Below are 12,632 nucleotides of genomic sequence, written 5' to 3' on the forward strand. Positions count from 1 at the left end.
CTTGGCTATCCTCTGAGGACTCTGAGATGAATTCTGGGGAGCACATGAAGAGCTACCTTCACTTAAAAGTCGAGAGAGGAGAAAAGAGAGCCCAGAGTCAGCAGCACGAACGTCACCCCATCCCAGGTGGCACAGTGTCACGTCTCCCACAGATAAAACCAGGCAGGCTGACTCAGACGCTGTTGAAATGTCAGGCTTTCGTGTGAGATGCTGTTGGACATCGGTATTACTTCTGTTTTTAAACAACATTACTCCACTGAGAATAAATCTGTGTCATCGTCTAATGGCACCTGTCATTTTAGTTGTAGTGATCAGGGAGGGAAAATGGAAGTACTTTATGTGGAAAAACAGCTAAGCTATAAAGGTATTTCTTAACCCAGAGCACAAGGCTGTCTGGAATATAATACAAATCTATCAATAATGCAGTTAAAACAGTTTACTTTCTTAACATGACTAGGTTCAGTTCACTGATCTTCGTTCAAGTTCCTAGTAAAAGTTACTTATCTGCGGGCTACACATTGCACCATACAGACCAAAGCATTATAGATTTTTCCAAATGTGAGTCCAAACTGATGGCAGCCAAACATAAATTTAGTCAAGTCTTTAATATACTCTATTAAGGCCCGAATAAGATTTTCAAGCTTTGATGAGAGCTGGACCAGTTGCAAATATCCCAATAAAAAGTTACCTTTGGACATGGTATTTATTCTCACTGCCATCTAAAATAATGTACCATTTTTCTTTTTTCAAATGTAAAAGTGAGCAATTACTTGTCATTGTGAAATGACAGATTTTACAAGGGGGCTGGTTTGGTTCCCCCCAACTTGTCCCCAGAGGCTGACCTCTATTCCATGGCCCACAGAGGCACACTTCAGATCCGACAATGGTGAGTGCTTATATGCCTAATGCTCCATTTTCCTAGAACAAAACTATCTTCCAAAGCATAGGAGCAAAGACACCACCACTTCTGCCCACCTCTGCTTGCAGTGGGAGAAGAATATTCCAACAGCCCAACCAAGTATCTGGCACAATCTGCTATTCCACAAATGCTGAGGCAGGGTTTAGAATGAGAAATACAAAATACCATTTTGTGCTTTGAGAATTATTTAGGCCATCACTAACTGACAGTCCCCTCCTATGGAAGGCTTTTCATATGTAAAGATTGGCTGGACCTGCTCTACCCAAGGCTGGGATATGGGATTTGGGTCCACTCAGCTGCCTCAGAATCTTTTTTTTTTTTAAATTAATTTTATTTTTTTCATTATGTTCAGTTAGCCAACATAGAGTACATCATTAGTTTTTGATGTTCAGTGATTCATTCGTTGTGTCTAACACCCAGTGCTCATCATGTCACATGCCCTCCTTAATGCCCATCACTAGACTACCCCAGCCCCCCCACCGCCGCCGTAACCCTCGATTTGTTTCCTGGAGTCCTGAGTCTCTCATGGTTTGTCTCCCTCTCTGATTTCTTTCTGCTCAGTTTTCCCTCCCTTCCTCTGTGGTTTTCCGCACTATTCCTTATATTCCACATATGAATGAAACCATACGATAATCACATCCGAATCTTAGGAAGAGTATTAGGAATCTTAGGATTCCTTGGTTGGACAGGACTCCCTGGGTATGTGGCTGGGAAGGGGCAGGTAGGAAAATGGGAGGAGACACTAAGGAGTCCTTCTGTGGGGACGGGTACTTGACCCTGTGCCACAGACACTAGCCAGGTACGGCTAGTAACCAACGGAACAGTGTAAGAACAAAAGCCACGTTGGGTCTCAAAGTATGAAAAAAAAATATAATGTTAAAACTCTCAATTTTAGGTTGATTGCATGTTGACATTGCATGTGAAATAATATTTACCGTAGATTTGGTTAGGAAATGTTAAAATTGACACCCCCTTTTTCTACTTTTTGGATGTGACTATTCAAAATCTTAATTTAAAAGCCACCTACCACCACCTATATTTCTAGTGATCAGTGCTACTTTATATCCATTTCACAGGGTGGAATTATGGCTCATGTTCACATGTTTCCTGTATTTTTTAAGCAGAAGAAAATGAGAAACAATCGTAATCTGGAGTCTTTCAGAAAAAATAAATGTATAAGGGAGAGTCTGAGAGTCTGGCAAGCACATGTCCTAGTTGTAGGATGTGGGCAACTCACCTGAGACTCAACTTCCTCTTCTATAAAATGTACATAGTAAGAGCTTTGATCTCACCAGGTTTTTGTCAGAAGTGACAAATGCAGAGCAAAGCAGCACAGAGCACTCAGCTCAGAACCTGACATCGTGAACAATCAATGCTTCGTTATTCTTGGTTATACGTCAAGATTTTTCTGATGCCTTATCATTTTTGTTTAAGATTCAGAGAGAGCGAGTGCTATGAGCAGGGGTAGGAGCAGAGGGAGAGGGAGAAGAACACTCCTCTCTGAACGGGGAGCCCAATATGGGGCTCGATCCCAGGACCCTGACATTATGACCTGAGCTGCAGGCAGATGCTGTAGGAGCCACCCAGGCGCCCCTCTAATGGCTCATCTTTACTTAATCCCTGTGGCTTTCTAACTCCGCTCCTTGTCTCTCTTGTTCTCCAAGTTCCTTTGGCCATCCTGCCTTCTGCTGTATACCAGACAGCCAAGGTTTCACCTTATCCCTGCAGAAGCTTGGGTCTGGTTCCCTATTTTTGGCAACTTGTTCAGAATAAGGCACCTCACACTTACTGACTTTAGCTCACTTGGATTTCAGAGCAAAAATTTTCTCCTGGCTAAAACTGCCAATCAGGACACAGCACTTTGACTGCTCGTGCCCCTTGCCTCATCCCCAAGATACCTGGTCTTGCCTTTGACTGCCCTGCTTCTTTTCATGAGAAGGTCAGTCAAGACCAACTGATGCCACCAAAGAGGGTGAAGGTAACAAGAAAGTTGATGTAACCCGTTGCTCAGGAGAACCAGGCCAAGGCCAGAACAACTTTGTAACTTGTCCCCAAACCTGGCCCTTTTTCTGTTTTCCTTCGAGGGGCTTGAAAAGCCATGCTGTGTTCAAGTAAGGACAAGTAGGTTCTCTTCGCCTTCTAGATTCTTGCTGCCTGAAGTGGCGCCTCCCACAGTGGAGCAGAACACACATCCGAAACCCTGTGCTCGATGTCCATGTTCTGGGAACTAAGTCTTCAGATGAAGCTGGCTGTACTTGTCTGCAGTGGCAAAGAATAGAAAAGAACTTAAGCCTCAATGAAGACATGTAGCTTCCCTAGGTATGAGAAGCTTCCTAGCTCTTTCAGTTAATGAGATGAACCTTTCAGTCAGAACTGCTTCCAATATAAACAAGGAGAAATCACTTACGGACCCACTTGGAACAGCACACGCGGCTAGAATGTGTCCATGTCCATGCTTTTTGAAGCAGTGGAAAAAAGGCTCCCAATTGCCTATGCAAGTATTTTTGTTGTTGTTTAAACACAGAGAAATGATTCTTCCCATCCACCAGCTTTAACTAGGTGATTCAGATGATACTCCTTGGGTGATTTTTCTTTCTTTCTTTTTTTATTTTTTTGGCTTTTTTGATTCACTGAGTATTCTCAGGGAAGCAAACTCAATGAAATAAGCAAACTGGTTTGTGTTTTAAGCTTGGGCTGAGGTTTGACAAGAGAAACCCTTGGAAATTATCAGGGGGAGTGGAGCTTCCTGGGCCTTTTTTGCAGACAGGATTTTGTGGAGGATTTGTTGAGGGAACTGGGTTATTACCAGGGTAGAGAACATACCCAGGGCCACTCAGCCACCAGGTAAGGAAGGCATGCCAAGGGGAGTGCGTGTGAGAGGGCCAACCCTGGAGGCATGAACAGGGCTGGTTTTCTGGGAGCATTTGTGAACAAAATGTTTTCCATGGATCAGGGGCAGTCAGAGATTATTGCCAACCATCGCTTCCCTGTGGTTTCCTAGAATATACAAAGGTTCAAAATGTGAATGGATCTTCCTTACTATGATAAGCAGATTTAGGAGAGGGAGGGGGCATTTCTAAAAATTCTGTACACAGCTTTAAGATACCAGCTCTCCACACAGGAACTTACATTCTGGTGCCTGGGCTCTGGAGTGAAGAGAGCAAATGCTCTGTAGATTACTGGTCTTCCTTTTTGGGGATGTGTTTTTTGGTGGTGGTTGTTTTTGTTTTTTTGGTCACTGTAGATAAATGTTCCTTTTCTCTGTTAGAGGTCATAGAAACAGAGATGAGTGTGTTGAGTTGAGATGTAAATAAAGGGGCATGCAAATAGGTCCCTACAATCATCCTGTGATCTGCTTACAGGTCAGAGCGGTGTCCCTTGAGGGCCTGATCCTTTTGGAGGCTGATGTAGCTCAGAGCCACAAAGGCCATGAGCATGCTATTGGCTAAACTTGAAAGATGTTTTGTATTTTCCATTACTTGAGGATAATTGTCTTTTTCCCCCACGAGGATGGAAGAGATGACACAACGAAATATATTTAAAAAGGAACAGAAGTACTGTTGCAGGAACGAGAATTAGAATTACAGGTGTACACCCCTAGTAAATACATGTCCAAGAAACATTCTCAGGGACAGGCTCTTCCCGATTTTGTGTCCCTTGAAATTGAATGCACAATCAGTGTGACTAAACATGCTTCTTTGTGACAAGGGACACCATTTCCATTTGTCTTGAAAATATCACTGGGTCTTTATGTGGACATTCTTCAAAGTACAAATATTGTTTCACCTGATTTTGCAGAGTGTATACATCTATTTCCTGAAAAAGACAGAACTGGATTGCTAGACTACATAATATGCTTTCTGGATACCCAACAATGAAAACTTTTTTTTTTTTTTTTAAATTAAGAGCTGTCAACAGGTACAAACAATTGTCTAAAGCATTTAACTGTCTAACACAGTCCACGCCCCCCGGGCTTGAAACACTGTGAAATTCCTTTTTGCTAGCAGCAAGAGAAGCTGTCAAGCACAACACTGAAAAATCGGTACCATTTCCTGACCTACGTAAGCGCAGATCTGGGGAGCTCACTATTTTGTTTCTTGCATTATTGTTCTCATGCTGTTTCTGTCTTGCCTCTCGCCTGCTCAGGGCTGATTGTCGTGACCTTGGCGGTCTGCTGGATGCCTAACCAGGTGCGGAGGATTATGGCAGCGGCCAAACCCAAGCACGACTGGACCAAGACCTACTTCCGGGCGTACATGATCCTCCTCCCCTTCTCCGACACCTTCTTCTACCTGAGCTCCATCATCAACCCGCTCCTGTACAACGTGTCCTCGCAGCAGTTCCGCAGGGTGTTCGGCCAGGTGCTGCGCTGCCACCTGACGCTGCCCCACGCCAACCACAGCAAGCACCTGCGCGCCCACGGCGCCTGCACCGCCGCCAGCACCCGCTCAGCACGCCGCCCCCTGATCTTCAGGGCTTCGTGGTCCAACTCCTCTGCAAGAACCAACAAGGTTTTCTTGAGCACTTTCCAGAGCGAGGCCAAGCCCCAGTCTGAGCCCCAGCAATTGAGTCTCGAGTCACTAGAGCCCAACTCGGCAACGAAACCCCCCACTCCTGCCACGGGGAATGGTTTGCAGGAGCATGAAGTGTGAATGTCAGGTATGGAAGCCTTGAAGGCTAACCGGCCTTCTAACTCCCCCAACGAAAGCAACATTATCCTGACACAGCGGTGACGAACTGTGCCCTTAGGAGGGACAGCAGTGGGAGCTAGGGGCCTTGGGGGAAAATGGATGCCCACCTAAGTGCCTTCTAAGGGCGGATTCTGCCAGCTGGACCTTGACTCGGGAGAGACAGGGCAGACTTTTGCTTACGCCTTCCCTTTCTTTAAATACACGCTGAAAATTCAGACTGAATTTATTCAGAGCTTACAAAAAATGTTTTACACTGCGCTCTTTCAGTGACGAAGGAACTGAACGAAAGAGCACACACTCCCCTCCCCACCCAGAATAACAGGACACCCAGGAGAAGCTTGGGGAGCAGAGGGAGCGGAGGGCCCGAAGAACAAAGCAGGAGGGGCGAGCATCTCCTTCAGCTTCAGCAGTGAGCCAAGAGGAGGGCCAAGTGGAGGAGCAGGACGGTGGTGGGGAGCCCGGGCCGGAGGGCCAAGGCGGAACTGCTCCGTTTCTTGGGCCGGGGCCCGTTGCAAAGAGGGGTGTTGCAGCAGCTGATGCACACTGAGTTCAGTTTCCCAGGGGAGCAGAAGGACTGGTACCCGGCGGAGGCGATGAGGCAGGCCGCTGAAGACGCACACGACTTCCGGTACATGACGCCTGCAACACAGACCCAAGGACTTGGGTTAATGCCGGTGCCCAAAGGGGAGCTCATCCTTCCTCCTCCCACAGCCCATGCACCTGGAGGGGTGACGAAGGTGGTTTGGGTTGTTTCCTTGAGCACCCACCCCTCCCCCACCACGACCTATAAGGAAGAGGACTTCTTCCCCATATAGTTCCTTTACTTTTGACAAATTGCAGTATCTCCACTAGCTGTTTGGAACAAAGAGCTATTAAACCAAAGTTCGCTTTTAAAAATGGTACAAAAATTATTTACCTTTTCTTAAAATTGCTGTAGCTATCTCATGCCATGGAGAATGATACTGTATCACCTATGGATGTAATCAAATCAAAATTCTCCAAAGAACTAACCCCCATGAGAATAAGATCTCTACTGAAGGGGCCCTGGTTTTTCTGAGGTTTCAAGGTTCCCTAGATTGTAGAGAGGGCGTGGCCCAATGTTGACAATGTACCCAGAAGAGCCTTATTCTAGGAAACAACTTTGCCCTCAGAATATATGACCATCTGCCTATGTAGCATCACACCACCTCCTTTTAGTAACATACTATGTAGTTATGTGAAGGAGCACTTAAAACCTGTCCAACTGACAGCACAGTCCTCAGAGAAGGTTATCTTGAATACTCAAGTTCTTTAAGCTGGAACCTTATTCAAATCAAATAATAGCTAACTTCATTTGCGTGCTTACCTGTAGGCCATGCAGTTTACAGTGGACTACTGTGTACTGGTTCAACCCTACAAGAGAGATCCCCATTTCACAGATGGGGAGCCTGAAGGGCAAGAGAAATTTAGGAACTTACCCAAGGTCACACTCCTGAGAAATAGAGGAGCTGGGATTTGAACCTAAATTCTGGCTCCATTCTGTCACATCCTGACTAGTATATATACTAAAGTTGCCAGCCAGTAAACCACAAAAATATTTTTCTTCGGGGGGTGGGTGGTGAGAGGACAACAATATCTCCTACTGAAGCTGGACCTGGACATGAGTGGCTCTGGCTTGTGTGCTTCCCTGCACAGCTGAGGGCTCCAGCCCACCTCACCTTCGGACTCCCTGTGGAGATGGGTGTTTGCAGGCAGTGCTTCTGTTTGCACCTTCCTCCCCCTTCTGAATCGTGGTTTTGGGTTATGGAGAAATAGTAAAGAATTGAGCAACCTAAAACTTCCAAGTGGGAGGTAAATAAATACTTTAAAACACAATAGACTGTAGCTGCTCTGGTAAGATTTATCAGGTAAGATATCTCAGACCGGGGGGGGGGGGAGGGGGGCGGCGGTGGTGGTGGTGGTGGGGTATGTGTGTGTGTGTGTGTGTGTGAGTGAGTGAGTCACTGTCTGATTTGCAGGAAACCTGCTGCTGGGCATTGCCCATTTTATTCTCAGAGTCCCTACATTTTTCTATCCATTGCCATTTTAGGAGCTTTTGCTGTCATTTGCTAGTTCAATGTCAATAAACTTTCTTGAAGTGAACTTTAAAAATTAAGAATACTTAATGTATTTTTCACTGTAAAAAAAAACAAAAAAACAATGAGATAAGGTGAAGATGCCCCCTAGAAATACCACAGGGGTGCCTGGGTGGCTCAGTGGGTTAAAGCTTCTGCCTTCGGCTCAGGTCATGATCCCAGAGCTCTGGGATCAAGCCCCGAATCAGGCTCTCTGCTTGGCAGGGAGCCTGCTTCTCCCCACCTCTGCCTGCCTCTCTGCCTACTTGTGATCTCTGTCTATCAAATAAATAAATAAAATCTTAAAAAAAAAAAAAAGATGTCGAGTGGCTGGACTAAAATACCACCACCACCATCAAAACAAGACCCATCTCTACAGTGCCTACAAATTAACTGCAGAAACTACATGCAAATGGAAACCAAAAGAAAGCTGGGAGAGCTCACTTGAACAAAACTGGCTCTAAAGGACTGTAATAAGAGACAAAGTAGGGCATTACACAAAGGGGTCAATCCAGCAAGATAGAACATTTGTAAATATTTATGCACCAACATAGAAGCACCTAAATCTATAAAACAAATATTAATAGACCTAAGGGAGAAATAGAAATGCAATACCTGGGGAACCTTAATACCCCATTTATGTTAACAGACCATCCAGACAGAAAATCAACAAGGAAACTTACACCTTCGGTAACACTGAACTTGAGGTAGAATGTTCTGTATATGTTAAGCCCATCAAAAAGCCACAGGGCAGAGAGAGAAGATGGCACAGGAGGAGGATCCTGAGCTCACCTCGTTCCACAGCCATGCCCAGGCAATAACCATATCTAGGCCACTAACTGAAAATGACTTGAAAATTGGAAGACCAGATATTCTACAACTCCACAGAGAAACCACCACACAGATGAGGCTAGGAGGGTTAGAGATGCAGTTGAGAAGTGAACCCCTAGAACAAATATGAGACACAACGTGGGGACTCAAGTCCCCACGGTTAAAGAGACAGCATGTCAAATAAATTGGCCTGAGACACAGCATAGAAACAGTACTTTGCAAAGCACCTGGGGTATGTGTAATGGACATGTATTGACTAATCTTAGAATGTGTGCCGGAGGGGCAGGGATCTTCAGGAGATTTCTCTGGGTACAAACTGCTGGGTACCATTTTTCTCATCCTCCCCCAGCCTAGACAGCCATCACTTGCTGGAGCCAGTTCTAGTACTTTGCTAGTATCTACTTTGCTAGTATCCAAAGGACTCCAGCTCTGAAAAAGGGAGGAGATGAGCCTGCTTCTAGGAGTCTTAACTGGAAGAAGCAAGCCCTGCCCTTTGGTACAGGGAGGGTAGGGCAGAGACTAATTGCAGACAGTTAGGATGAGGGCTGCCGCCTGGCCCCAATCTACCAGCAAGCTCACAGTGGCTAAAGCTGGGTTTCTCAACAGCAGGTGAAACAAACCCTGCCCGGAGTGCCCATAGCAACAAAGTGGCTTACTGCAGCCAGCTTGGCTGAGGCCAACTCTACCCCACCATGTCCAGAGCAAATGTGGTTCAGCCACAATGGGAGGGCCTGGTTCTGTTGATGCACTATAGAGCATCATAGGACCTCTTCTATACAAGGCCACCTAATAGACAGAAACACACACAGAGTACTAGAGAGGATGAGACAGAAGAATATGTCTTAAATGAAAGAACAAGATAGAATCACAATAAAAAAGTAAAGCTGAGGGGCGCCTGGGTGGCTCAGTGGATTAAGCCGCTGCCTTCGGCTCAGGTCATGATCTCAGGGTCCTGGGATCGAGTCCCACATCGGGCTCTCTGCTCAGCAGGGAGCCTGCTTCCCTCTCTCTCTACGTGCCTCTCTCCCTACTTGTGATCTCTGTCTGTCAAATAAATAAATAAAATCTTTAAAAAAAAAAAAAAAAAAAAAAAAAGTAAAGCTGAGATACGCTGGAGAGAATGGATCAACTCAGAACTTCAACAAGAGATGAGAGATCTAAAAAGCACCAGTCAGAGCTAAAGAATCCAACAACTGAAAAGATACACTGGAAGGAACTAACAGCAGATTAGAGGATGCAAAAGAAGGTATCATCAACCTGGAAGAGAGGGTAATGGAAAGCACCAAGCTCACAGCAAAAAGAAAAAGGGAATGAAAAATGAGAACAAGTTAAGGAAACTCTGCAACATCATGAAGCATTAAAAGATTTGTATTATAGGAATCCCAGGAGAAGGAGAGAGAAGGGGCAAATACATATTTGAAGGAATAACTGAAAACTTGGCTAATCTGGGGAAGACAACAGACATCCAGATCTAGGAGGCACAGAGGGCCCCTAAGATGGTGAATCAAAGGTGCACACCAAGATACGTAGTAATTAAAAGGGCAGAAAGTGGTGACAAAAAGAGAATCTTAAAAGCAGCAAGAAGAAAGAAAAGTTATATGCAAGGGAAACCACAACAAAGCTATCAGCTAATTTTTCTTTCTTTCTTTCTTTCTTTTAAGATTTTATTTATGTATTTGACAGAGAGAGAGAGAGAGAGAGAGAGATCACAAGTAGGCAGAGAAGCAGGCAGAGAGCTCTATGTGGGGCTGGATCCCTAGACTCCGAGATCATGACCTGAGCCAAAGGCAGAGGCTTAACCCACTGAGCCACCCAGGTGCCCCATCAGCTGATTTTTTAACAGAAACATTGCAGGGTGCAAGGGAGTTTCATGATGTATTCAAAGTGCTAAAAGGAAAAAAACAAGCAAACTCAGAACCAAGAATCTACTCTGTCCAGTAAAGCTATCATTCAGAGTAGAAGGAGAAAGAGTTTCCCAAATAAAAGTTAAAAGTGTTCATTGGCACAACACTGGTCTAGAAGGAAATGCTGAAAGGAATCCTTTAAATGTATACAAATCATAACTAGAGGAAAATTATGAAAGGAAAAAATTACATGAGTGAAAGCAAGCATATAGTAAAGATACTGGGTTAATCACTTATAAAGCCCATATAGAGACTAAAATACAAAAGTTGTTAAATTTATTTACATCTATAAAAATTAGTCAAAGAATACACAAGATAAAAATATGTAAGATATAGCATGTATGTGAAATATCAAAGGGGAATAAAGATGTGAGGCTTTTACAGTGTGTTTGAACTTAAGTGAACATCAACTTAATATAGACTGCTATGCACGTAGGATGTTACATATGAAGCCAATGGTAACCACAAACCGAAAAACTATAAAAGATACACAAAAAATAAAACCAAGCATAACACTAAAGAAAACCATTAAACCACAAAAGAGAGCAGAGAAGAAGAAACAGAGTAGAACTACTAGAACTGGAAAACAATTAAAATGGCAATAAATACATACCTATCAATAATTGCTTTAAATGTAAATGGACTAAATGCTATCATCAAAAGAAGGTGACCAGATGGATAAAAACCAACACCCATCTATCTGCTGCCTACAGGATACGAACTTCAGACCTAAAGACACAGGTGAAGGGATGGATAAAGGTACTCTAAGCAGATGGAAGGGGTGGGGAGAAGCCAGCGTAGCAATTTTTATCAAACAAAATAGATTTTAAAACAAAGAACAGAGTGAAAGAAGAAGGAGGGCATTATATAATGATAAAAGGCTTAATTAAACAAGAAGATACACCAATTATAAATATGCATCCATCATAGGAGAACCTAAATACATAAAGCAAATATGAAGAGACTCAAAGGAAGAAATTGACAGTAATGCAGTAAGACTAGGGAATTTTAACACCCCCCTCAAATCAATGGCTCATCTAGACAGAAAATCAACAAAGAAACAGTGGCTTTTGGTGACATGTTAAGCCAGATGGAACTAACATTCCACACCCAAACAACAGACTATACATTCTTTTCAAGTACACACAGAAACTCTCCAAGACAGATATGTTAGGCCACAAACCAGATCTCAATAAATTTAAGAAAACTGAAGTAATCCCAGGTAAGTATTGTTACTAGGCTATACTTGATATGTTACCTTTCCCAACCATAGCAACATGAAACTAGAAATCAATTACCAGGGGGAAAAAAATGAAAAACAAAAACAAAAGCAAACATATTCTACTCAACAACAAATGGATCACAAATCAAAGAGGAAATTAAAAAATACATGGAGACAAATTAAAGTGAAAACACAAAAATCTTTGAGACACAGTAAAAGCAGTTCTAAGAGGGAAGTTTACATTCATATAGGAATAACTCAAGAAACAAGAAAAATCTTAATCTAACTTTATACCTAAAGGAACTAGAAAGAGAAGAACAAAGCCCAGTTAGAAGAAAGGAAATAATAAAGATTAGGTCCGAAAAATACTAAATACAGACAAAAAAAGTAGAAAAGGTCAATAAAATCAAGAGTTCATTCTTTGAAAAGATAAACCAAATTGATAAACGTTTAGTCAGACTCCTCAAGAGAAAAAGAGCACTCAAAATCAGAAATGAAAAGCAAATGCTATCACAGATTGTAAGAGAAACTATGAAAAGTTATATGCCAATAAATTAAACAACCTAGATAAATTCCTAGAAAAATACAGCCTTCCAAAACTGAATCTGGAAGAAATAGAAAATTTGAACAGACAAGATGCTAGTAATAAAAGTGAATCAGTAATCAAAAAGGTCCAGGACCTTTTTGAAGTTCAAGACCAGATGGCGGCACAGGTGAATTCTACCAAGAATTAAAAAATATATATATATCTATTCTTCTTCTTAAACTATTCCCAAAAAATAGAAGGGGGGGGGCTTTTAAGTTCATTCTTTGAGGCCCACATTACCATGAGGCCAAAACCAGAAAAAACACTACCAAAAAACAAACAAACAAAACAACAGCAGCAGCAAGACAACTACAAGGCCAATATCCCCCAGGAACATAAACATTAGCAAAGCAAACTAAAAAATACATTAAGTCCTTCACCATAAT

The 12,632-nt window shown here is 43.1% G+C and overlaps 2 protein-coding genes across 3 annotated transcripts in view; one reads left to right on the forward strand and one right to left on the reverse strand.

The window, feature by feature from the left end:
- The window catches only part of GPR39 (G protein-coupled receptor 39), a 201,285-nt gene extending 193,821 nt beyond the window's left edge, over positions 1–7,464 (forward strand). For both annotated transcript variants that reach the window (XM_059166695.1, XM_059166696.1), the window contains one exon: positions 5,066–7,464. In XM_059166695.1, coding sequence (XP_059022678.1) covers positions 5,066–5,571 — 506 coding nt within the window. In that variant the 3' untranslated portion in view covers positions 5,572–7,464. The remainder of the gene's footprint in view (positions 1–5,065) is intronic.
- The window catches only part of LYPD1 (LY6/PLAUR domain containing 1), a 42,441-nt gene continuing 35,624 nt past the window's right edge, over positions 5,816–12,632 (reverse strand). Inside the window, exon 3 of the mRNA XM_059166697.1 lies at positions 5,816–6,249. Within this exon, the coding sequence (XP_059022680.1) occupies positions 6,014–6,249 (236 nt within the window). The 3' untranslated portion in view covers positions 5,816–6,013. The remainder of the gene's footprint in view (positions 6,250–12,632) is intronic.

The sequence above is a fragment of the Mustela lutreola genome, chromosome 3, assembly GCF_030435805.1.
Source record: "Mustela lutreola isolate mMusLut2 chromosome 3, mMusLut2.pri, whole genome shotgun sequence".
Lineage (NCBI taxonomy): Eukaryota > Metazoa > Chordata > Mammalia > Carnivora > Mustelidae > Mustela > Mustela lutreola.